This window comes from Chelonoidis abingdonii, chromosome 9, assembly GCF_003597395.2.
Source record: "Chelonoidis abingdonii isolate Lonesome George chromosome 9, CheloAbing_2.0, whole genome shotgun sequence".
Lineage (NCBI taxonomy): Eukaryota > Metazoa > Chordata > Testudines > Testudinidae > Chelonoidis > Chelonoidis abingdonii.
In genome coordinates, this window is record NC_133777.1 from 50388369 (window position 1) to 50411231 (window position 22863).

At 42.0% G+C, this 22863-nt stretch overlaps 1 protein-coding gene across 2 annotated transcripts in view; it reads right to left on the reverse strand.

Moving 5' to 3' along the window:
• The window catches only part of UBE2Q2 (ubiquitin conjugating enzyme E2 Q2), an 80692-nt gene that overhangs the window by 24582 nt on the left and 33247 nt on the right, over nucleotides 1–22863 (reverse strand). Inside the window, exons 3-5 of one of the 2 annotated variants that reach the window (XM_075069532.1) lie at nucleotides 9955–10059; nucleotides 5931–5987; nucleotides 3486–3626 (exon numbers count right to left, since the gene is read on the reverse strand). In XM_075069532.1, the coding sequence (XP_074925633.1) occupies nucleotides 3486–3626; nucleotides 5931–5987; nucleotides 9955–10059 (303 nt within the window). The remainder of the gene's footprint in view (nucleotides 1–3485; nucleotides 3627–5930; nucleotides 5988–9954; nucleotides 10060–22863) is intronic. The other variant, XM_075069533.1, reaches the window with a different exon arrangement.

The window sequence follows — 22863 nt, forward strand, 5'->3', positions numbered from 1 at the left end:
TTTTAAATTAAGACTGAATGTTTCTCTAAAAGATCTGCTCAGGGAATTATTTTGGGTAAGTTCTATGACCTATGTTATACAGGAGGTCAGACTAGATGATCATGATGGTGGTCCCTTCTGGCCTTGGAATCTATCAATCTATGAAAAAGAGCACAAAGCAACCAGTGAAACTCTGGATTCCAACACCCACTTGGTGCTGTGCTGACTGTCAGAAAGCCCTTACTAAAGCCACAGATAAACTTGAACCATAACAAATATGGGTGGACTGATACATACAGTTTTATTTGGGATCCCAAATAAAACTGTAACTAGTTATCATCTGCCTCCTCCTTGGAACATTAAATTATTTTGAATTTGAAGGTTTTTAAAAATGTGATTCCTTTTTCTAATTCCTTATGTACTTGTTTGTTTTGCCATCCTCTGAAGAAGATAAAGTCGACAGTAACTGCATAAAAACCAAGGTAGGAATTTGGTATTTGCCTTTGTGCCTTAATGCACTGAGAGAATTCTCCATCATACTGTGCTATAAGAAAAGAAAGCCTAATGCCAAAGAGTTGAGTCAAAGTTCATTTTTTCTTACTATGTAGGGCACATTGCATACCATTTTAAAATCAACATTCTGCTATGGTTCCACCATCTGTTGTCTGGTAATGCAGCAGTGGACATTAATGCAAGTAGGAGATTAATTAATGTAATGTAATTTTGGCTCAGTAGTGTATCTGTAGCTTTCAGATCTTAACTCTGAAGGAACAAAATCTTTTAAGGCATTTAACCAGAACAGGAGCTACTATTTCTGGGTGACCCACAAAAATACTGTGGCTCCTTACAGGAGTTGAATACACCATTCCCTGGGCTCAGATGACCTTGTTGATGCTCGTGCATAAACAAGAGTCTGTTGGCATGAGAAAGCTATTATGTAAGTTGAAGCTGCTGCTATGAAAAAAAAAAAACAAAAAACAGCAATGTTCATTTCAGCTCCGAAAGAGAGAAGAGAAAAGCCAACGTTTGCCAAATGGAAGTACAAAATCTGTAAGGAAAGAAAATTCACAGCTTAACCATAAAGAATAAAATTAACACTACAGGGCCTATTTTCAACTCCATTTAATTTCCATGGACAGTCAGACTGACTTGATTGTGTCACCTCACACTGCTGTGCAAGTTTTTGGTTTTTTTTAATTACGATCATTGTACCATCATCATAAGATCATGAATTTTAGATATACATATTCCTTTAAGTGGTGTCTATTCTGAAACTAAGTGGTTGTACATGTTTTAAAAAAATGTTTAAAAACCAAAATCAAGCTTCAATGGTCAAGTCCTTGGATGGCAAAAGCAGAGTCCAGTTTGACTTGTTATGCTTAATACTGCTTTTTTGCTCCTAGATACTTTCTGCTATTTTTTTTTTGCAAAGAGGTAGCTGCCCTATACATATTTTAAAGACAGAAAGTTAGGGATAACATTCTGAACTGCATAACTTTCTGACCCAAGAACCTGAAGTCAGGGTATGGGAATAGAGAAGAATCACTCAACAAAAAGCACAGTGCCCTCCATTCAGCCACCCTATTTCCTTCAATCCACCACCTCAAGAAAAGCACAACTCTCAGAATGCTCCACCAGGCTTAACAAATTCAACTAGTGTCAGACTGATGTGGGGACAGGAGCAGTTCTAGCTGAGGAACCTTCATGGTGGATACCTTGCAACTGAATCACTCCATTTTGAAAAGCAGGGTACAGTGCCTCCACTTGTTTTAAAAAGTGTGATGGTACTGAACAGGAAGAAGCTGTCTCAAGTAGCCAGATCCTAAACTATTTAGAGCTTCATAGGTGGCACAGGCTAACAATCACAAGAAAAGCTTAAAATAGATCTGGATATGTCCCTGGCCCAGCTACTGAGATTGTATTATTGGCTCCAGTCATAAGCAGCACCACTTTTTGTCCAATATTTTCATTCTAGACAGATGACAGTCTCCAAATACCCGTATCTACTGAAATACCAACAGCAAATCAAAGATTCCTTATGAGTGGGACAGTCATGATAAAGATTTAGGGTCAAAACAGCTGGAGCATGTAGATGGTCCTCAAAAATCCCACTCAGAAAAGTGTTAAAGAAGATACTATACTGAACCAACTATATTTTATTTTATAGCAAGCATGCCGTGGTCTCTAATCGAATTTCCATTTCTTTAGCAGGAGTCTTGGTTCCAGGAACAGAAGGTTTCAAAAGCTGTTTTATTTGAATCACCTCACGTTAAAAATCAAGAAAAAAATCTTGACTTAGAGATGTTATGCTAATTTTTATTAAGAAAAGAAACTCACCCATAAAAAGAATGGTCTATTTCATTATCGGGTCATAGAATTCCCTCCCAGAATGAACCTGTGGAGATGGAAGATTATTTGGCAGATAGTGTGATTTGCTAAATGGAGGTCCCAAGACTCTGAGGAGAGGATAGATGCTACAAGGCTAAACAGTGCTTTTACTGTTAGATTTGCTAGGGGTATTTCTACTGGCTTTCCAAAGGATGATACTATAGATCAAAACTGCTCCCAGTTCTGCCTCCTGAAAGTAACACCTACAACACTAACACCTCAGCTGCAGTGAGATTTCCATCATCAGAAAGAAGGAAGGTGTTTTGCAGCCTACAGCTTGCCTTCTGTGGTTATCAAACAGATTTTGCTAGTAGTCAAGCTTCTTTGATATACTCTGTGCCAAAGTGGAGAGGGTGATAGGACTCCACTTTTTTTTTTTAATTTTAAATAAAGTACACTAATGTGTAAAAATACTTCAGAAAGTGTAAAACTAACTCAGTATTTGCAGAGATTACTGTACTTGGCGTTTTGTATCTTTAATTGTTCTAAAGAGGTATGAGCAACAGCTCTTGCTTACAACCTAGCTGCTTCCTGTTGATCCTGCAGAGAAAACAGTCCTCCCATCAGAGGAGGGAAGTAGGAGACAGACTAGGGAGAAGGAAAACCAGGCTAGATACCTCTGGCAAGAGACCTAAGAAATGTTATGAAGTGTGAAAAATGGATTTGGTGTAAGTTTTTTCACTCTCACCAGCGTGAAAGTCGTTTTTCAGCTAAAGTGTCAGAAATTCTTTAATCTACCTCACAAAACAAATTAAATTTAAATTGGCATTGTCCAGCTCAGATGAAAGAGGGCATGCCATGGAACACTTTGAAGTGGTCACAGTGCCTCTCTGGGACCCAGGCTTCTAGCAGATCCCCTTCAGAGTGAAGGATTTTGAGAAGACATTAGGGTAGTGATCAGTTCACTCTGGAGTTTTAGAAGTCTTTTACCAAAACCAGCTTAACAGAGTTTAGCTTCTCCTCTTAAGTTTCACGCTTGAGGCTTCTTTTCCCAACACATGGTAGAAGTCAGCTACAATGTTTGCATACACAGTAGCAAACTTTATTTGCTAGATCTATGTAGCACTGGGTTCTGCTGCAGTGTAAGGGTATTAAGTCCAATACCTAGGTACACTTACATTTAGGTGGTCTTGTCTTTGATTCTTTCTGATTTTTTCTAAAATTGCAAGGTTCTCTTTTTCAATGCCTTCATCCTCAGATTTCTTTCCATCAACAGGCTCTTCCTCCTTCATGTCATAGTGATCTAGGTCTTCAATGTCCTGCAAGATGGAGGAAAATTCACTGAAACATATGAACTGTAAAGTCCAGTTAGCACAAAAGATTGCTCTCCATGCTTGGGTTTGGGGGCACAGATGGTGTACTGTGAAGAGTACCAAATTAGTCATCTTTTGATGTTACTTTTATTTTGCCTAGCCTTTGCTATCACCATTAACAGGACATTCTCTTGTAAATTTAGAGAGGCTGTGTGATTGTAGACAAGGCCCAGACTCATCTACACTTCTGCAGGCAGAGACTCTGGTGGCAAAAAGGCATCTTTGTGGGAAGGGGAGGTTGCAGTTTACCAGTCCACTAAGACAGGTAGAAAAAAGGGGTCTAGAACACCTTTGAAGGGAGCAGAAGGAACGTGACCAGAGAAGCTGGAAATGAACCTGACCAGAGCATCCTCTACAGAATCTTAAATGCAACTTTCCACTTCAACAGTAGAAACTCAGCAGCTGTAAGATTTTTACTAATCCACATTTGGTGCTTGCCAAACATGAAAGACAGAAAAACAAAGTACATGTAGTTCACTACGTGAAGCTTTCATTTGAAAGAGGCCACAGGGAGCATCTACATTACATGGACATTAAAAAGGACAGGAGGAGGTATGTGTCACGGTTGAAGACATTAGAACTCAACTCAGATCTGCGTTCAAATCTCAGTTCTACAGTCATTCTGACCTGAACAAGTCATTTAACCTCTGTGCCTTTAAAAATAGTGGGAATAGTACTTCTCTACCTCAGAAGATGTTGTGAAGCTAACATCATTATTTGTAAGTTGTTCAAGTACTATGATTATGAGGGCCATGCAAATACCTAGATAGGGAAGAGTTCATAAGTTACTAAAAAGCAGAATTTGCTCTAGGGTTCTTGTCCAAGTTTTTCCCCTCCTGCCACTGTTGTGCTTCATTCCCACCCACCCCCACCCCCTTCAATTACATCCTCCTTGCTAAAAGGAGGCTGAATTTCAGTAATGCCACAAGCATACAGGATGTAACATAATTTTGTATTGAAAGATTCCAAAGTAAGTGTTATTTACCCAAGAGTCCAGACTGGGAGTATAAACTATATGCTGGAAACCTTGAGGTAGTCAGAGACGACCTGAAAACTAGGAAAGGTTTTAGAAATATCTTCACTTACTTGGTGCATTTGACAGCATTTTGTGTGCATTTCCCATCTGTGAGGTTCTTTCAGATGAAACATTTTTAAAAAGGATATAATCATATGCAGTGCTACTGGTATAAATACCCCAAATTATATGGTTTTAAAAACTGGACTAGATTTCAAATGGATTGTTTCCTGACACTCACCTGTCTTCATAGAAGCAATGTATTGCTTCCATATAGTGAAGACAACCCTTTTGCCCAGTGTCATTTATACAGAAATACGGGGTTGGCTGAAAGCAAGCAAGTTCTAAGACACTTCTTGAAATGCTCCAACCCTAGTTAAATCTGCTCTACCTAGTAGCTGGCCACAGCAGACTTCTTTAGAGTTATTCCATTCCATGAGGTACGTATATTTAGGTTTTTTGAAAAAAAAGTTGTATTAATTCTCAATTCCAAAAACAAAGGGAACTGTATTTAATATCCTTTTTATTAAAAATATAAATTTTAAGCCTGAGCAGTTCTTGTCTAATAAAACCTTTATATTGTTTAAACACAGACATTTGCTTCTCTTTGAGCCATTCTAACATATTATGGAAGTAATTTGAGGTGGGAGTTGCATATATGAAGGAGCTTATTAAAATTAGTATCATGTTGCTATACAATTATATTACCCACTTAAAGTTTGATCTCTGCTGTTTCACACTGTGCTCCATCTCTTCAATATATCTCAAGTTAAGTTTTTTTTAAATGGTTCAGCTGATTTACGAGAGTTAGTGAACAAATTTGCTCTCAACATGAAGCCTCAGTTTCAACTTGGGAAACTTTTTAAAACATAAACAAAGCCAATTCATAGACTATTGGAAATAAAGGTTCACAATGCAAACTTGCCAATATGGCACAAGCTTTTAATATATTGCTGGAATAAACAATGAACAGATGTCCATGTTTTAACATACAAGTACCTCATTTTGAGCAGAATACTTTGAGAAGCTATATTTTCGTGGATGAAGGGTTATCTGAGAACACCAGCAAAGCTTTGAACTTTTTGGTCAATGTTCATACTGCAGCACTTTTCACAGGGCCATTTTTGCCTAGAATATGTGCATTTTGTTTTCATTAGCAATCAAGGCAAGGATCGTGCAGCCTCTTCAACACAAACATCAGATTTACAGTATAACAAATTCTCATATGCACATACTTCACCCATATCTTCTTCCTCCTCCTCCTCCGATGTTACTTCTTCAGTCGTTCCATTCTGGAATACAAAATTAGGTTTCATGAATTGTATGGATTTTTTTTTTTTAAAGTTAGCATCACAGTAGCAGCTCTGGTATGGCAGGAAAGAAATGCAGTACATATGACATTTACATTTAGCAAGATTCACACAGGACTGCAGCTTAATCTAAATGGATCAAACAGAAAGGTGATGCATGCACAGTCTTATTTATTCCATTACCAGGAAAAGTGGTACAGATATTTCTATGCAAAGTCCAAGTTAAAATGCTGCCATGCCATTATTAGTTTAGCTACTTAACATTAAAATCTAACAAAGTGGGAGCTTAAAAAGGATATGATACAAGGATATCTATTTAAAGACAGTGGTAACCTACTAAAATGAAATAGCTTTCTGATGTCATGATAATCATCTAGGTTTTCAGAACATTCAGAGTCCACATGGATATTAGGATGGCCTCAATTAAGTCATGAGCAACTAAAATCTGTCTACTTCTATAGTAAATATGAATTGTGCAACAATTATTGTAAGGTACTATGTGGTTCAGTTTGAATTTTTAATGAATTGTCACATATTATAGGGAACAGCAAGTTGAATTAATTCTTCAGTAACTTGCTGTAGGTTCTCTCAGGTTTGCCTCGAGCTTCCTGATGTGACCAGAACTGTTCAGTGAAACTACTTCCTTTTTCTGATGATCTAGTGACTTACAAGTCCATCCCAGAGTGGAGTTTCATTTTCCATGCGTGTAACTAGGGAAAGACAGACACACTATGCAACTAAAATCTTGCTCATTTTTGGTCACATTCCAGTTTAGTCATTACTATATTACTGTAAGTTATGTTACCACATGACAACCATTTGCTGTTCTACAGAAGTTTAGAAGCCACGTTGTTATCTTAACACATACAAATAAAAGGAATATTCTCAGAGCTTATTACATATACTTAGGGCTCTACCAAATTCATGGCCATGAAAAATGCATCACGAACCATGAGGTCTCGTCTCCCTCCTCAAAATGCTGTCTTCTGTGTGTGTTTACCCTACACTATACAGATTTCATGGGGGAGACCAGGGTTTCTCAAATTGGGGCCCTGACAAAAAAAGGGAGTTGGGGGGGCGCAAGTTTATTTTACAGGGGGTCACAGTATTGCCACTCTTATTTCTGCACTGCCTTCAGAGCTGGGTGGCCGGAGAGCAGCAGCTGTTGGCTGGGAGTCCAGCTCTGAAGGCAGCGCCCTGACAGTGGCAGCGCAGACGTAAGGGTGGCAATACCATACCATACATACTTCTGCACTGCTGCTTTCAGAGCTGAGTGGCCGGAGAGTGGCGGTTGCTGACTGGGGGCCCAGCTCTGCAGGCAGCAGCACAGAAGTAAGGGTGGGAATGCCATACCAGGCCATCCTTAATTCTACACTGCTGCTGATGGTGGCTCTGCCTTCAGAGCTGGGCTCCTGGCCAGCAGCCACTGCTCTCCAGCTGTCCAGCTCTGAAGGCAGCGCCACCACCAGCAGCAGCGCAGAAGTAAGGGTAGCTGTACCACAAATCCCCCCTACAACAACCTTGCAAGCCACCCCCACAAATCCTTTTTGGGTCAGGACCCCTACAATTACAACACCACTACATTTCAGAGTTAAATAGCTCAACACACAAAAAGGAGAAAGCCATGTCAGATTTAGGCAAAGGCTCTGTGAGACAGGACCAAGATGTTATGTGCAATACACGGGGAAGTAGAAAAGTGATTCAAGTTGTGGTGGGAAATAGTCAGACAGACAAAATGAATCCAAATTATTTAACAAAAGATTAGACTAGCTAAAGCAGGAGCCAGTTAGGCTGCCTAAGCAATTTGGCTATGGGGACCAGAAAGTGGAGTGAGTGAATTTTGAAGCATCAGAGGAAAGAGCAATAGGATGACACAGCCTGGATGTTTAGGTATTTGGCTGGAGAAGGGAGGAGTTGAAAATTCCAGGTAAGAGCCCATGCTGACAGGGAGAATGGTGGGGTTAATTGTAACAAAGCATCTGGGAAGAACGATATGCTCAGTTGCGGCCCTGGGGAGCCTGAGATAACAAAACCATCCAGGCAGAGATGTCTAAGACAGCCAGATATGACATCCAAAGTGGAGAAGTACACTCGAGTAGACAGGCCCATGTGAGTGGAATCTCTCAGGGTTCTATTTTTGGACTCCTCTTCCAGAGGAGGAGATGCCACCAAAAAAAACCACTGACCAAGTGGCTGGAGAGGTAAGAGGAGAACCAGGAAAGAACAGTAATGAAAGCCAAGAAAAGGCAGGTTAAGAATCAATAGTATCAGAGGCACGTGAGAGATCAAAGAGGACTAAACATAGGCCCCCTATGACAGCCAGAAAGAGAATGAGCGAATGACATCAATTTCCATGAAACGGAGATGGTGGAAGGTAGATTACAGTGGTTTGAGGTGAGGAAGTTAATGCAGTGGTTGTAGGCAGACTGTTTAAATTGAAAGATGAAGTAGAAGGGGGGAGATAATATATTAGTCAGAGTCAAAGCTTTTGTTTTTAAGAGGATGTGGCTTACCAAAGCTTATCTGACCCTTTCCATTCTATGTACAAAGGAGACTTTTATGGTTTAAGATGAGAGGCTGGCTGTCAGAGGAGTACGAGTCGGAAGAGAATAGGTGAGAGAGCAAGATCTGTTACTAGCAAGATGATAAAATACAACTCTCTCCTTGAAGATGAAGCAGCATGTTAGATGAGAAGAGGGGACTGAGAAAGCAGCTGAAGATGGCAGACAGACAATGGATTCAAGGAGGAAGTAGTAGAGTCATTTGGGGAGCTAGACAGTAAAGGCAAAAAAGATTAAAGGGAAAGTTTGCATTGTCAGAAGTTCTCTAGATTTTTCTCCAGAGATTTCAATGCCATGGGAGACAATATGGGTCATGGCTGCAATGAAGTACATTTGTGGAGAGGGGTTGCGGTGGCAGCAGTGCAGTTGGTGAAAGTCAGATTGGGAGGACAGACTAGAGATGTGAAGGACAACAAGAACAGTGGAAAATTCAGAGATGTTGATAGTCTGAAAGTCACAAACGACAGTTGTGGGATGCTGATGTATTGGCCTGAGATCAGGAATTCAGCAAGAGAGGTAATAGAGAGACCCATGCTTAGTGAAGACTAGGTCCAAGGAATGGCTGTCATTTCATATGACAGAGCTGAGTCAGGACTGAAGACCAAATGAGATGGCAAGAGAGAAGGTCAATGGGTCAGATGAGACAGTCAATATAATAAATTAAAGTCGCTACGGATAAGAGTAGATGACAGACGAAGAAGAGAGGGGAGCCAGGAGTTGTGAGGCAGTATGTGACAGCTGAGTGGAAGGGGAACGGTGGAGTTAATTTTGACAGATGAGCCCAAAGGATGGCAAAATAGACAGGAGGAGAACAACATAAAAAAGGCAAATCATTGTCAACATGCCTTTTGCTAGCTGCTTCAGGGCATAGAGTGATGGAGAAGGAATGTCCTTTGTTCACTACGGACCTCCTGATACATGCAGTAAGAGTATGAAAATAGTTACTCAAAATTGTTCCAGAAGCATGGAAAATATTCTACATGGGTTTTTTGAGTCCCCAAATTAAAATCTTGGGCCAAGTTCACAACTGACAGTCCAGAGGTTGTACACATGAACACTTCCCCACAACCTCTCCTTCATTTGGAATTGGGATGGGGGTGTGGGGGAAGGAAGAGAGAGAGAGAGAGAGAGAGAGAGAGAGAGAGAGAGAGAGAGAGAAGGGGGAGCAGTACGTTATTCTGTCAGTGATAGAAAAGGTAAGTAAATCCTACAACAAAAATTAAAAAGGAAGGACAGGTGCCCTACATTTTGGTATAAAGCAATAGTGCGGTGTGTCCAAACACTGGCTACATTAAGATCATTCCTTTCCTTCTTGCTGTATATAATCTTGTTAGAATTAAAGAACAGGCTTTTCATTTCCAGTAGATGTCTACATCTTTTGGATTTACCTGTCCTGTTGGTAATGGCTGATCTAACATCTCAACATCTGGATGTTGAGGAAGGTTGTATAATCTGCAGAGGTCACATATCAATCGCTTCAGTTGTTGAAGAAGCTATAAAAATTAAAAAAAAAAAAAAAAAAAAGACAAAAGTTTTATTGCAACAAGCACCAGCGTGAACAGCACATTGTCGGCAGGAGACACTGCTCGTTGGGGGTGGAAGTTTTTTCTCGGCAGCCAATTGAATGACAAGATTCACAGGTGCTTAAAAAAGCCCCAGACCCCCCCCCCCCCCCCCACAAAAAAAAAGACAAGCCCCCCTGTTTTNAAAAAAAAAAAAAAAAAAAAGACAAAAGTTTTATTTTAAACACAGTTTAACACATTTCTAAGTTTCTGTGCCGGAAGATACTGAACATTCAGCCTGTAATTTTACCATATAAAAGTACAGAACTAAGACCACACAGTATTAAGTCTACAGAATGGTAACATGACTAATTAAGTTTCAGACACTATTTCTCTAGAATGATCACACTTCTATAAATTCCTAAATCAGAAAAACACCAGCATGGCAAGTCAACAACAGAAACTGTAGAAGCCTTCTGGGTTTCACAGCCCAAGTATCAAATTTGTGCCAGCAACGTCCATGAAGCTGCTCTATTCTCAGAGCAGTGAAATGGATTACATCTCAAGAGGCACAATCTATCTCCCAGCTTCTTGTCTTGGAGAAATGTGCTTTTTAAATATGAATGCAGTCTACTACCCCACAGCCTAGAGCCATGTGGCCAGGGCCTTACCCTTTTTCAGCCCACTTTGGGGTAACACAGCCCTGGAACAGTGGGAGCTAGCAGTCCCAGCATAAGCAATGAGACTGGCCCTTGTGCAGGGATAAGAGGAAGAGTAATCTCCTCATCTGTCTTCCTGTAATAGACTCAGGCATAATCTCAGCCCAAATTACTAGAACTAGTGGATTCCAGTAGTTAATGTGCTATTGATTACTGTATCTTGCAATAAAGTTATAATATGTAAATGAAGAGACTTCACATGGTCATGGTATCCACAGCATAGGCTCCAGAACTGGGAGTGGGTGAGGCCACCGTGATCATCGTCTGACCACTTTTTGGCTGGGCCAAACCTTAGTGACAATGCGATTGGGTGGTGTTGCAACCAGGCACATGGATTGCCGCACCACTCAGATTTTCACCAGGTCACACTCATTAAAAATTCACAGGGGGCAGGTGTAGATATTCATGGCTCATGTCAGGCTGCTGATGGTGGAGGAAGGGGAAGAGGAGGGTCAGATGTGGGGGGCAAAGAGGGAGGAGATCTATGCCTTTTCCCACTTCCCTGCATAGAATAAATTCCTTTATTTCTCCATATGAGGAATAGTGGCATTAATTTTGCCTGTTACCACTACACTTGAACTGTGCACATGAATTCATTTCCATGATTACTAACATTCCAAACCTCTGAGCAACTCACAAACACCAAAAAAAAATAAACTATCACAAAATGTTTCCTTCCTTCCTCCTTTCCAAGCCCTCAAACAACATGAATTAGGCAAAGAAGCAGGGATTGCAGATAATATATTTGCTATATGATCGACAAGGACTATGTACTATAATACAGAAGATGAAGCCTGAATAAGGTTGCCAAACCCTCCAGGATTGTCCTGGAGTCTCCAGGAATTAAAGATAAATCTTTGATTAAAGATTACATCATGTGATAAGACCTCCAGGAATATGGCCAACCAAAGTGGCAACCTTACCTGCAGGAGCTGGAGATAAGATACTAATTGCAGCCAGGAATAGATCTCCCTTCTACAAGATATTAGGAAAAGTTTTCCTGCTACTTTCAGAGTGCAAAACAAGATATCTGTTTACACAGGTCTTTCTTCAGTAGAAGCAGGTATTTTTAGGCCAGAAAGCCCCAATTCCCTTCAAGTATTTCCCTTTAAGGAGGCAATCCAGCCTCAGTCAGGACAATGCAGATACTTCAGTTAGTTTATTTTGGTGTTTAGATGCCCTGGTGATTAGTAATTATATTCCTTCACATCGCTAGTCCTGGAATTGACAACCATTTTAAAGCTACAAGGCCTTGTGATTAACTGAGCTAGATACACTTGACTTATCCCATTGGAGCTGAAAATCCAGGTTATCCAATGACACAAAGCACTTGTTTCTAGCTCAGACTAGTAGCAACACAATGATTTTTAAGAGACCTCTTGGCTGACAGAAAAACTGCTTTCAAAAAGTTTATAAAAAAAAAGTTATGAGTAATTATTTTCCCATTTTGTACCCTGATTTTCCTTAAAAAGGAAAGTTACTTGCAGGCAGAAAGCTATGAATTACAGTACTATACATTAATAAAAAGTCTAAACTAGCTCTTTTGTATCTTACTTATGCCACACTTTCTATGTCTGAGACTTGCAGGTCATCCTGACAACTCCTCATGAATAACATAGGTCATGCCAATAAAGCCTGTGCACTACCAACATACATCTAGAGGAAAACAGCGTGTGTTGTCTAAATCTTTCCACCACAGCTGGGAAGACTGCACTCCTCATGCGTTGTGCTATTTTTCTGTAGCTTTTTATTTTCTAAAAGCAGCTGACACTTCTATGTATTCTGAACGTTAAAGAGTCCTAAGGAGATTGATTAGTGGGTGGAGTGCAGATGAGGCAGCCATAGGCAGATGATAAATATCACATGGATGTCTCTACCACATTAGTATACAGGGCCAATCAGAGGGGGGCCCAGGAGGGCCATTCGGTCTGGGCCTCAAATTCAAAGGGGGCCGCAAATTTACACACTTGTTAATTTTTTTGGCATTTGATAAGTTTCGCAACTTATTTTATGCGCATCCCTATTGGATCAAAATGTGACTCTCTCATCTTAGAGCTGCAAATTTAAGCAAATAAGAGATGCGATTTGGTAAATGACAATTTTTTTTGTTAACTGATATAGATTTAGTCATAAAGAGTTAAAAATGTTCACAAATATTAATAAAAAATATATCAGTTCTGATGGCACAAAATTATATCATGTGTCATCATTTATTTTTATTATGGCTAGTGGCCTCAAAAGCTGGAAGTGGCCCAGACCTCTCTGCACCTCTGAGAGGGCCTGTGTGTATATACACCTGGGAATCGAATAAAAGCACTAAAATTCAGGGATAAATGGAGTCAACATTATTTAAAATTTTATTTTAAAAAGTGAATTTTATTGTAAGAGACCACTCCCGAGTAGGAGCATTTCTAAAGGCCCAAGAGCTGTAGTTAAACTTCTAAACTTCATTTTTAACATGGCTATCTATAGCTTCTGAGCACATGGACTTTAAGGCAATGTCCACGCTACCAAATTATGTCAGCCTAACTTACATCAGCATACAGCCACCGCAGTTATTAAATATCACTTGTGTGCATGTGCACGCACTTAGCTTGTGTCAGCAGTGCACGTCCTCACCAGGAACGCTTGTATTGATTGTATTATCTGTGTTGGGCATTGAGGGACAAATCCTGAAAGCCAGTAACAATCGATGTAAGCGACGCAGTGTGTAAACTGAACAATGTGCCGACCTAATTACATTGACCGCGACTCTACACTGCTCAGGGGAAGTGGTGTTATTAAATCAGCATAGGAAAAGCACTTACATCAGCGGGAGCCAAATTTAAGAGAAGATACTTCAACAGCAAGATCCATGCAAGGCATCTTACGTCGACCTAACCCAGTAGTGTAGACTAAGGACTAAGATTTAGCTCAACTATTACTAATGGGAGCGGGAAACAAGCCTATGAGCAGCAACATAGGGTGGGGTGTGACTGCAGAAAAGAGGACAAAAAAGTCTCATTACTTCTGTCCTTGCTCTCCCCCACCACCACTTTTTAAAGGGAAATAAAGGGGATTATGAGAGAATAAAAAGACACTTTCTGCCTCTCCCCCTCCCAATGAGATACAAGGATGAGAGAAGCTCCCAAAGTCAGGGGTTGGAAGGAAGAAGGTTCCCACTGTCCTGCATCCAAGAGGATGAAGAGGAGTTCCTCCTTGCTTCCAGCAATTCAAGTGAGGCGCCCTGAAACAACTTCCAAATTATTTAATCCCTACTAGACAGGCGTGACATTGCACCCCATACGTTTATGGAAATATGCTTATGAGTGTGAATATAGTGTAACTGGAATATGCTTTATGCAAAAGTTCTCTTGTAAGGTATCATTATTAAGTTTAATCTACTGAGTGTGTTCATCCTATTTGTATGAATGTATCATTCTTGTATCTGAAGCTAAAAATATGAAGTACTACTCTGAAGTCCTATTGTAATTATGCAAAGTGTGGGCCATTAATGGTGGTTTAGAATCTTGATGGCTCCCACTGACTAGGACAATTGGTTGTAAATGGCTCTATTTACTTGCAAGCCTTCCTATGAGCCAGGCCGGGAAGAATGGAGGTTTGGGGTCTCACAAGACATGTGACCATGCCACCTGGTACTGGAATCCTGCCTTGTGCCAAAGATATAAAAGCGGGTGGAACAGAACTAAGGGGGCTGCCAGTCATGAGAAATCCTCTAGTTACCACCTTAACTGGAACTAACAAGAACTATACTGGGGAAAGGATTGGGCCCAGACTAGGAAGGCGTCTAGTCTATGAAAGAAGCTTATTAGAACATCTGAGGGTGAGATTTACCTGTATTCAGTTTCTTAATGAATTAGACTTAGACTTGCGTGTTTTGTTTTAATGTTGCTTGATAACTTTGTTCTGTCTGTTATTACATAAAATCACTTAAATCCTACTTTTTATCCTTAATAAAAATCACTTTTGTTTATTAGTAAACCCAGACTAAGTGATTAATACTTGGGGAGCAAACAGCTGTGCATCTCTCTCTATCAGTGTTATAGAAGGTAGACAATTTATGAGTTTACCTTGTATAAACTTTATACAGAGTAAAACCGATTTATTTGGTGTTTGGATCCCACTTGGAGCTGGGTGTCTGGGTGCTGGAAATAAGTGACTTGCTGAGCAGTTTTTGGTTAAAGACTGCAGTTTTGGGGGCATGGACCAGACCTGGGTCTGTGTTCCAGCAGACTAGCATGTCTGGCTCAGCAGGGCAGGGTTCTGGAGCCCCAAGCTGACAGAGAAAATGGGCTCAGAGGTAGTTTCAGCACATCAGGTGATAGTCCCAAGGTGGCGTCTGTGACCAAACGCATCACAAGAGCTATGGAAATAGTGTACAATAGGCATCTCATCATGTGCTGCCCATAGACCCAGTTATCTCCTACCTCACCCCCTTCTTTCTGGATAGTAAAGAATACTTAGCAATTCAATAACACATTCCCTCTGGAGCAGCTCAAATTCTATCTCAACTGCCCTGTGAGGTATGCAAGTAACCTCATTTACGGAAAGAGAAACAGACATCAAGTAAAACTATTTGCTCTAGGTCACACAGAAAGGCTGCAGCAAAGCTGGGAACTGAACCCCAGTTGACATGTCAACCACACGGCAATTCTTTCCCATCCAGTCTGGCTATTTCCAGGAGTGCACCAATCTGTCTGAGACATTAGCTCCCCCTGATAAGGGTCACCACCACCTTCCTTAAAACCAGCAAAGTTAGCAAGCCACAAATTCCCCAGTAATCAGAACAATGTATAAAGATGGTGTGATGAAAAGTGTCTGTATTACTTGTGTGTGACTCAATTTCTCTGGACAGTTTTGTACTGTGACCTGCCTGAATGCACAGTGCTAAAATCAGAGGAAGCTATAGAAGGGGGGGAGGGGGCTACAGAACGCAGCACGTGAGATAAAGCCATGGCAGAAAATAAGTGAGCCTTACATACACAGCTTTAAAGGAGTTAAGGTCACGATGGTTGGGCCATCAAGAGGCAGGAGAATTTACCTCGCTGGCTCCATGCATGCTAGGATGTTTTACTCTTCCCAAGACTAAACCTGGGATCAAAGAAGATTTACAAAACCACACAGACCCTAGAAAAGGGAGGTGTTATTTTTGGATGAGCTGAAAGAGAATGGCCAGGATGTATCAGTGAAAAGATGGACAGACAGTCAGAGACAGGGAGAAAGCTGCAAGTAGTGTAAGCTGCTTCTCCCAAATCAGAGATGTGGAATAAGACAAACCTCCCTGAGATGGGCATACAGGCTAAGTTTAGGCAAGGGACTACACTTGTAGGTCTTATTTTAAAATCCATTCTGGCCAAAATAAGCCAGTCTTTGTTTTGAAGAAGCTGTTTCGATCTCACAGCAAATATACACTATCCCAGGCTCCCAAAGGATAAACCCTGGTGGACCTGCTGAATCAGTCACTGTTGGTACCCAAGGGGCTGTAACCCAATCATGGTCAGTGTGGACAACTTGTAGAATTCCACTTAAGCAAAGGTAGAAGCCTGATACCAGTGTGTGTTTGGAGGGGGGCGGGGAAAGAGATGCACTCAAAGAGCCATTTACAGGTTAGCAGTGACACTGATTCCAACAGGCTGGCAGCCTTTTCTTGTCAACAGATAGGTCATTAACATTTTCCCTGCTACATGCACTTGGTAGGGGTTGGAAATGAATACTCCATAAAGTTTTATTTCTCTAGGCCACAAGAAACCTGTTTGTACTTTACCATGTTCATTTTTCTACTAGCAGCACAGGCATCAGAAAGATTACTACAACTTTGCATTCTGCCTTGTACTGTAGATGAGCTCTTCACTTAGAAGTCCTTAATCTTTCTCACAAATGAGGCAGCTGACCATCATGACTGAAGAATAGACATCTCTTGTGATTAACTCCAGTGTTCTGTTTCAAGGGCTTGAAAAGAAGACAGAAAAATCAGCCACTATTCTAGAAGGAATGCAACTACTTCTGAAAGGCATTAGAATCAGACAATTGTTTTAATTGGCATTAACCAGCAAGCAGCATAAATGGTTGTACTAATGCTCTGACAAGTCTAGGGCCTGGTCTACACTACGAGTTTAGGTCGAATTTAGCAATGTTAAATCAAATTAACCCTGCATCTGTCCACACAAAGCCATTTTTGTAGACATAAAGGGCTCTTAAAATCTATTTCTATACTCTTTCCCAATGAGGGAAGTAGAGCTGAAATAGACATTGCTGGTTCGAATTAGGGTTAGTGTGGATGCAAATACAGGATATTGGCCTCCGGGAGCCATCCCACAGTGCACCATTGTGACTGCTCTGGACAGCGATCTGAACTCGGATGCACTGGCCAGGTAGACAGGAAAAGCCCCACAAACTTTTGAATTTCATTTCCTGTTTGCCCAACGTGGAGAGCTGATCAGCACAAGTGACCATGCAGTCCCAGAATCGAAAAAGAGCTCCAGCATGGACCATACAGGAAGTACTGGATCTGATTGCTGTATGGGGAAAATGAATCTGTGCTATCAGAACTCCTTTCCAAGAGACGGAATGCCAAAACATTCGAAAAAAATCTCCAAGTCCATGATGGACAAAGGCCACAACAGGGACTCGCAGTGTCCCATGAAACTTAAGGAGCTGAGACAAGCATACCAGAAAACCAAAGAATCAAATGGACACTCCAGGACAGAGCTGCAGACATGCCACTTCTACGCTGAGCTGCAGGCAATTTGGGGGAGGGGGTGGCGCTCCCACTACCCTATCCCTGTCTGTGGACTCCGATGAGATGATGGGGTACTCTCAGTCGCCATGCCAGAGGATTTTGCGGATGGGGAAAATGGGAAGGAGGAGGACAACGACAATGAGGAGGCTGAGGAGAGCCAACAGCATGCCTTTCTCCCTGACAGCCAGGATCTTTTTCTCATCCTGACTGAAATACCCTCCCACGGTCGTATCCTGGACCATGAAGCCATAGAAGGGACCTCTGGTGAGTGCACCTTTGTAATTATAAAACAATTTAAAAGCAAGCATTTTTAAAATGATTAATTTGCCCTGAGGACTTGGGATGCAGTTATGGCCAGTACAACTATTGGAAAACTCTGTTAATGTGTCTGCAGATGGAGCGGAAATCCTCCAGGGACATCTCCATGAAGCTCTCCTGGAGGTACTCTAAAAGCCTTTGCAGAAGGTTTCTGGGGAGAGCAGCCTTATTCTGTCCTCCATGATAGGACACTTTACCACGCCATGCTAGTAGCAAGTAATCTGGTATCATTGCATGACAAAGCCTGGCAGCGTACGGTCCTGGTGTTTGCTGGCATTCAAGCAACATCCATTCTTTATCTCCTCAGGAGAGTGATATCGTTCATGGTAACCTGGTTGAAATATGGGAATTTAATTAAGGGGACATTCATAGGTGGCTCAGAGAGGAGCAACTGACGACTGTAGCTATCCCACAATTCCCGCAGTCTCCGCCAACCATTTGAATTCTGGGTTGAGCTCCCAGTGCATGATGGTCAAAAACATTGTCGTGGGTGGGTACATGTCATCAGTGCGCCCCCTCGTGAAAGCAACTGGAAAAAAACCTCATTTCTTGTCTTCCCTCCCCCCACTGTCACCATTACGTCTACCGGATGCTGCTGGCAGACCTGATATTGCAGCGCTACACAGCGACATCCCCTTGCCTTGCCTTGCGGATGGCAGACGGTACATTATGACTGGTAGCTATCATCATCATCCCGTGGGTGCTCCTGGCTGGCCTCGGTGAGGTTGGTTGAGAGCGCCTGGACAAAAATGGGAATGATTTCAGGTCATTCTCTTTAAGTTTTGGGTAATGGAGATTCAGCCCTGCCTGGAATATCATGCCAGTTGGAGGCTTCTGCCTCAGGCTGCTCTCCCAGTCATCAGCACTGCACGGTCGCACCTACCCCAGCCTACTCCTTGCTCTCATGGCTCATGAAGCCTGGACAGTAGTAAGGAGCAGTCCAACTACAGGCTGAGCAAGTGTAGAATGGTGGTTCACTCTACTTCCCTGTAAGCCATCTGCCCTCCCCTCCCCCATTTGATCTCCGCTTGCAGAGGCAATAAAGTCAGTGTTTCAAATTCATGCACTCTTTATTACTTCACCACACAAATGGGAGGCTAACTGCCATGGTAGCCCGGAGGGGTGGAGGAGGGAAGCAATGGGTGGGGTTGTTGCAGGGGCACCCCCTAGAATGGCATGCAGCTCATCATTTCTGCGGGATATCTGAGGCTCTGACCTAGAGCAGCCGTTTGCATCTGTGGTTCTTTAGCAGGCTTGCCTGATATTCTAGGCAAGACTGAATCTCCATTAGATAAAACTTAAAGAAGAGAATGAATCTGAGGAGTCATTCCCATTTTTGTCCAGGCACCCCCAACCGACCTCACCGAGGCTGGCCAGGAGCACCCATGACAGCAGCAGATGGTACGCTATGACTGGTAACAGTTCTTGCCAACTTGCAAAGGCAAGGAGCTGCTGCTGAGTAGCACTGCAGTACTGAGTCTGTCAGCAGCACCCAGGAGACATACGGGACAGTGAGCTGAGCGGACTCCATGCTTGCCATGGTATGTCATCTGCACGGGTAACCCAGCAAAAAAGGCAAGAAATGATTTTTCCTGTTGCTTTCAGGGGAGGGGGGGGGGGAGGGGGCTAACGACCTGTACCCAGAACCACCTGCGCCAATGGTTTTTGCCCCATCAGGCATTGGGAGTGCAACCCAGAATTCTGATGAGGGGTGAAGACTACGCAAACTGTGGGATAGTTACCACAGTGCAATGCTCCAAAAGTTGATGCTAGCCTCGGTACTGTGGACGCACACCGCTGACTTAATGCGCTTAGTGGGGACACACAAATGACAGTATCAAATCGATTTCTAAAAAAAGTCAGCTTCTATTAAATTGAACTAATTTCGTAGTGTAGACATAACTAGGTGTTTCCTCTGAGGGTAACAGCTCAAAACCAAAGAGGAAGCTGTATTCCGAGAGCCTTTTCAGCTCACACACACACACTAAAGAGAAACTCTGGCCACAGTCAAATACCTTCCCCTCACACCCTCTGCCCCAAATTGCTCCTCTGAAACCATCATTGTCAGCTTTCATCCTGCGCTATTCTGGCTTCCATGTCAAGCCATTTTTCAGGCGAGAGAACGTACCTTCCAGTCTATCATCTGCTTTGTCCAAGTCAATCTATGTTAGTGTCACTGAGTTGTTTGTTTTGGGGGGTTTTGTTTGTTTAAATGTACGGCTTCCATATTCTCAGAAAATCTGGGCTAGATATTATAGATCCAGGCTATCCAAGAAAGATGTAATCTCTAAGACAGAACTCCAGTGACTCCAGTGCATTAGATTCCTCTTCCCTGCCAAGTATCTGAGTACAGTCTAGATTTGAGAAGCCAGAGAATCTTCAGGAGATAGGTGCCATAACAGGATGGCTTAGAAGTTCTTTGAGGGATATGACCATAGCTGATGAGACCTACCCCCCTTAACTTGTGCACCATTTGAATGGAAACTTCAGTTGTAGGCTGACTGAGACACCTCTCATATCTCAATACCTGACTGTTAATCCTGATATTAAAAACTTACCAAGAAAAATCTACTTTTGTTCTTTTAGCAGAATCTTACATCAAAAAAAGATTCTGCAGGAGGCAGAAGGACATTAGGATGTTTTCCTAAAAACACAAACACCACAGGAGAACTGTGAAATAGTCTTGCACACACCCGAGTTTTATTATGGTAACTGAGTGACTCCAAGTAGAGCTATGAAATTATTTATACCCCTCTGGAGTTCTGCAAACTTGTTCTTGCAGTTGCTGTGATGGTGTTATAGTTCTAAGAGGTGTTTAGAGACATTTATTTCAAATTCCTGTGTTCACGTTTTATGAATATGACAACAAGTTTTATTTAACTCTGGCTCACACAAGAGGTCCTTCTATATGTTTTTTAGAGATTTCCTATTACAGCACAAAGGCACAAGGAATTTTAGAGATCCTTAATTGTAAAATTAATGTATTCCCTGGCTCCACTGTGAAGCATAGTGCCTTTGACCACCTAGGAAACACACTGGATAAAAGAATACATAGCAATGCAGCAATAAGTGCTAGCCTTCCACTCTAGGAAACAGCTAGAGAATATGATGGGGAGGGACAGCATGAAGGGGAAGAGGGAGAAAAAAAGTAGAAGAAAATATCTTGCTTCATATGTGTCACACTATTTAGAGAAACATCATCAACTCTTACTATGACTGAAATATTGTGTCCAAACATGTTCCATAGCTGTTCAAAGTTTTAGCAGAACAAACATGAAGCTTCCATCCTACATGATCCCTTAGTATATGTCTACATTACGTTAAAAACCTGCAAACTAGCCCATGCCAGATGGCTCGGGTTCGGGCTAAGGGGCTATTTCATTGCAGTGTGGACATTCATGCTCTGGCTGGACCCTGGGCTGCATCTTGGCCCCAAATGACTACACTGCAATTAAATAGCCCCTTATCCTGAGCCCCCAAGTCCAAGTCAGCCAGCACAGGCCAGCTGCGTCTAACTGTAGTGTAGACATACCCTTAGTGATCCCAGCAGAAACACAGTTGCTACTGTCTGAATAATTTGTATGAGAGAGATTATATGTTCTTCACTGAAAAAAGAAAATTCATTTAAAAAAAGTGTTTTAATTCATAAATCAGGAAGTTTTAATATGCTCATAGTTACATTAACTTATCCACATTACAGACATCTGTATTGTGTCAAAAAATTATTAACAAACATTATCAAGGTTGCAAAGTCAAGCACTCAAAATTTCAGAAATGCCAGAAACAAAGTTGTCCATGCAACCCTCATTCGGCTCCCTTGTGCATATGAATTATGATGGTCTTTAATCACAAATTTTTGAAGTAGTATAGTTGGACAAATAGTAGTTTCTCACTTTTAAAAGAAACAAATTGAAAAAAAACAAGTGGTATCATATGGAACCATATTGATGCCTAAATTTGGGTCATCAGCAGAGTCCAGATCCTCAGATGCACAGCACAGATCTCTACCACTCTAGCTAGTAGCTCTAGTAGTCTGTTTTCCTTTATGTAGATAAGACACTAGAAAAGGGATGAGAGACTGTCAGTGGGTTTTACAGCTACAGACTGACAGAGGAAAGAAGAGACTAAGGACCTAGAACTGCACCTAGGAGCCCCAGAGGAGAATGTGTTCAGATATCCTTCTGCCCCCTGCCACATACTCCAGCTAACCCACTCATGCACCTTCCCCTCCTCTGAACGCCTTCACCCCCACACTCCCTGCATTTGAGTCATGCTGTTTCCTCCTCCTTTCTGATTGGGCACCAGCAGGATGAGCACTGAAAACACAGGAGCAATTGTCTCCCTGCTCTCAGTGCCTCTGCCCAGGTAAGTACCCTCTGGCTGCCAGGAAGGCTCCTGCTCACCCTAGGTTGGAGCATGCCTGGTGCTGACTGAACATTTAGAGACTTAACTCTAACAAGCCTCTCTTGTGCACGTACAAACTACATTTTTTCAGAGGCTTACACAACTTGACCAGAGTTGGGGGAAAATTTACACAGAGATAGCAGCAAAAAGGCACACCTGACACTAGGGCCACCTCTCTACCACATCTAGAGTCCCTGCGGATTTCCCTCAGCATGGCTACTTTACTCTTAAGCCACTCCCTGCCTGTGGTAGCTAGCTCTTTTCTCTTGTGTGGTCCAGGATGGTTTCCACAGATGCCAATGGGACACAGTTACTTCTGGACCCTGCTTGGAATCCCTTGCTGTCTGACTAAACCACTCGCCTGTCCCTCTGAGGCCCTGGACAGGCAGTACATCCTATAAAACTACAATGGTGAGATGAACAGGTCACTGCCAGGTGTGACTAACAAAATAAGTAACTCTTTCCCTTTGAAGGTAGCATTCCTGATGAAGTGCATAACCAAAAATCTGTGTTCACTCCTCCAGCCATGAACTTTCTATTTGCACACACAAATAGACACTGTGCATATATGCAGTGCAATTCAACAAGACAAGCCATGGATAAATTTGTGACAAG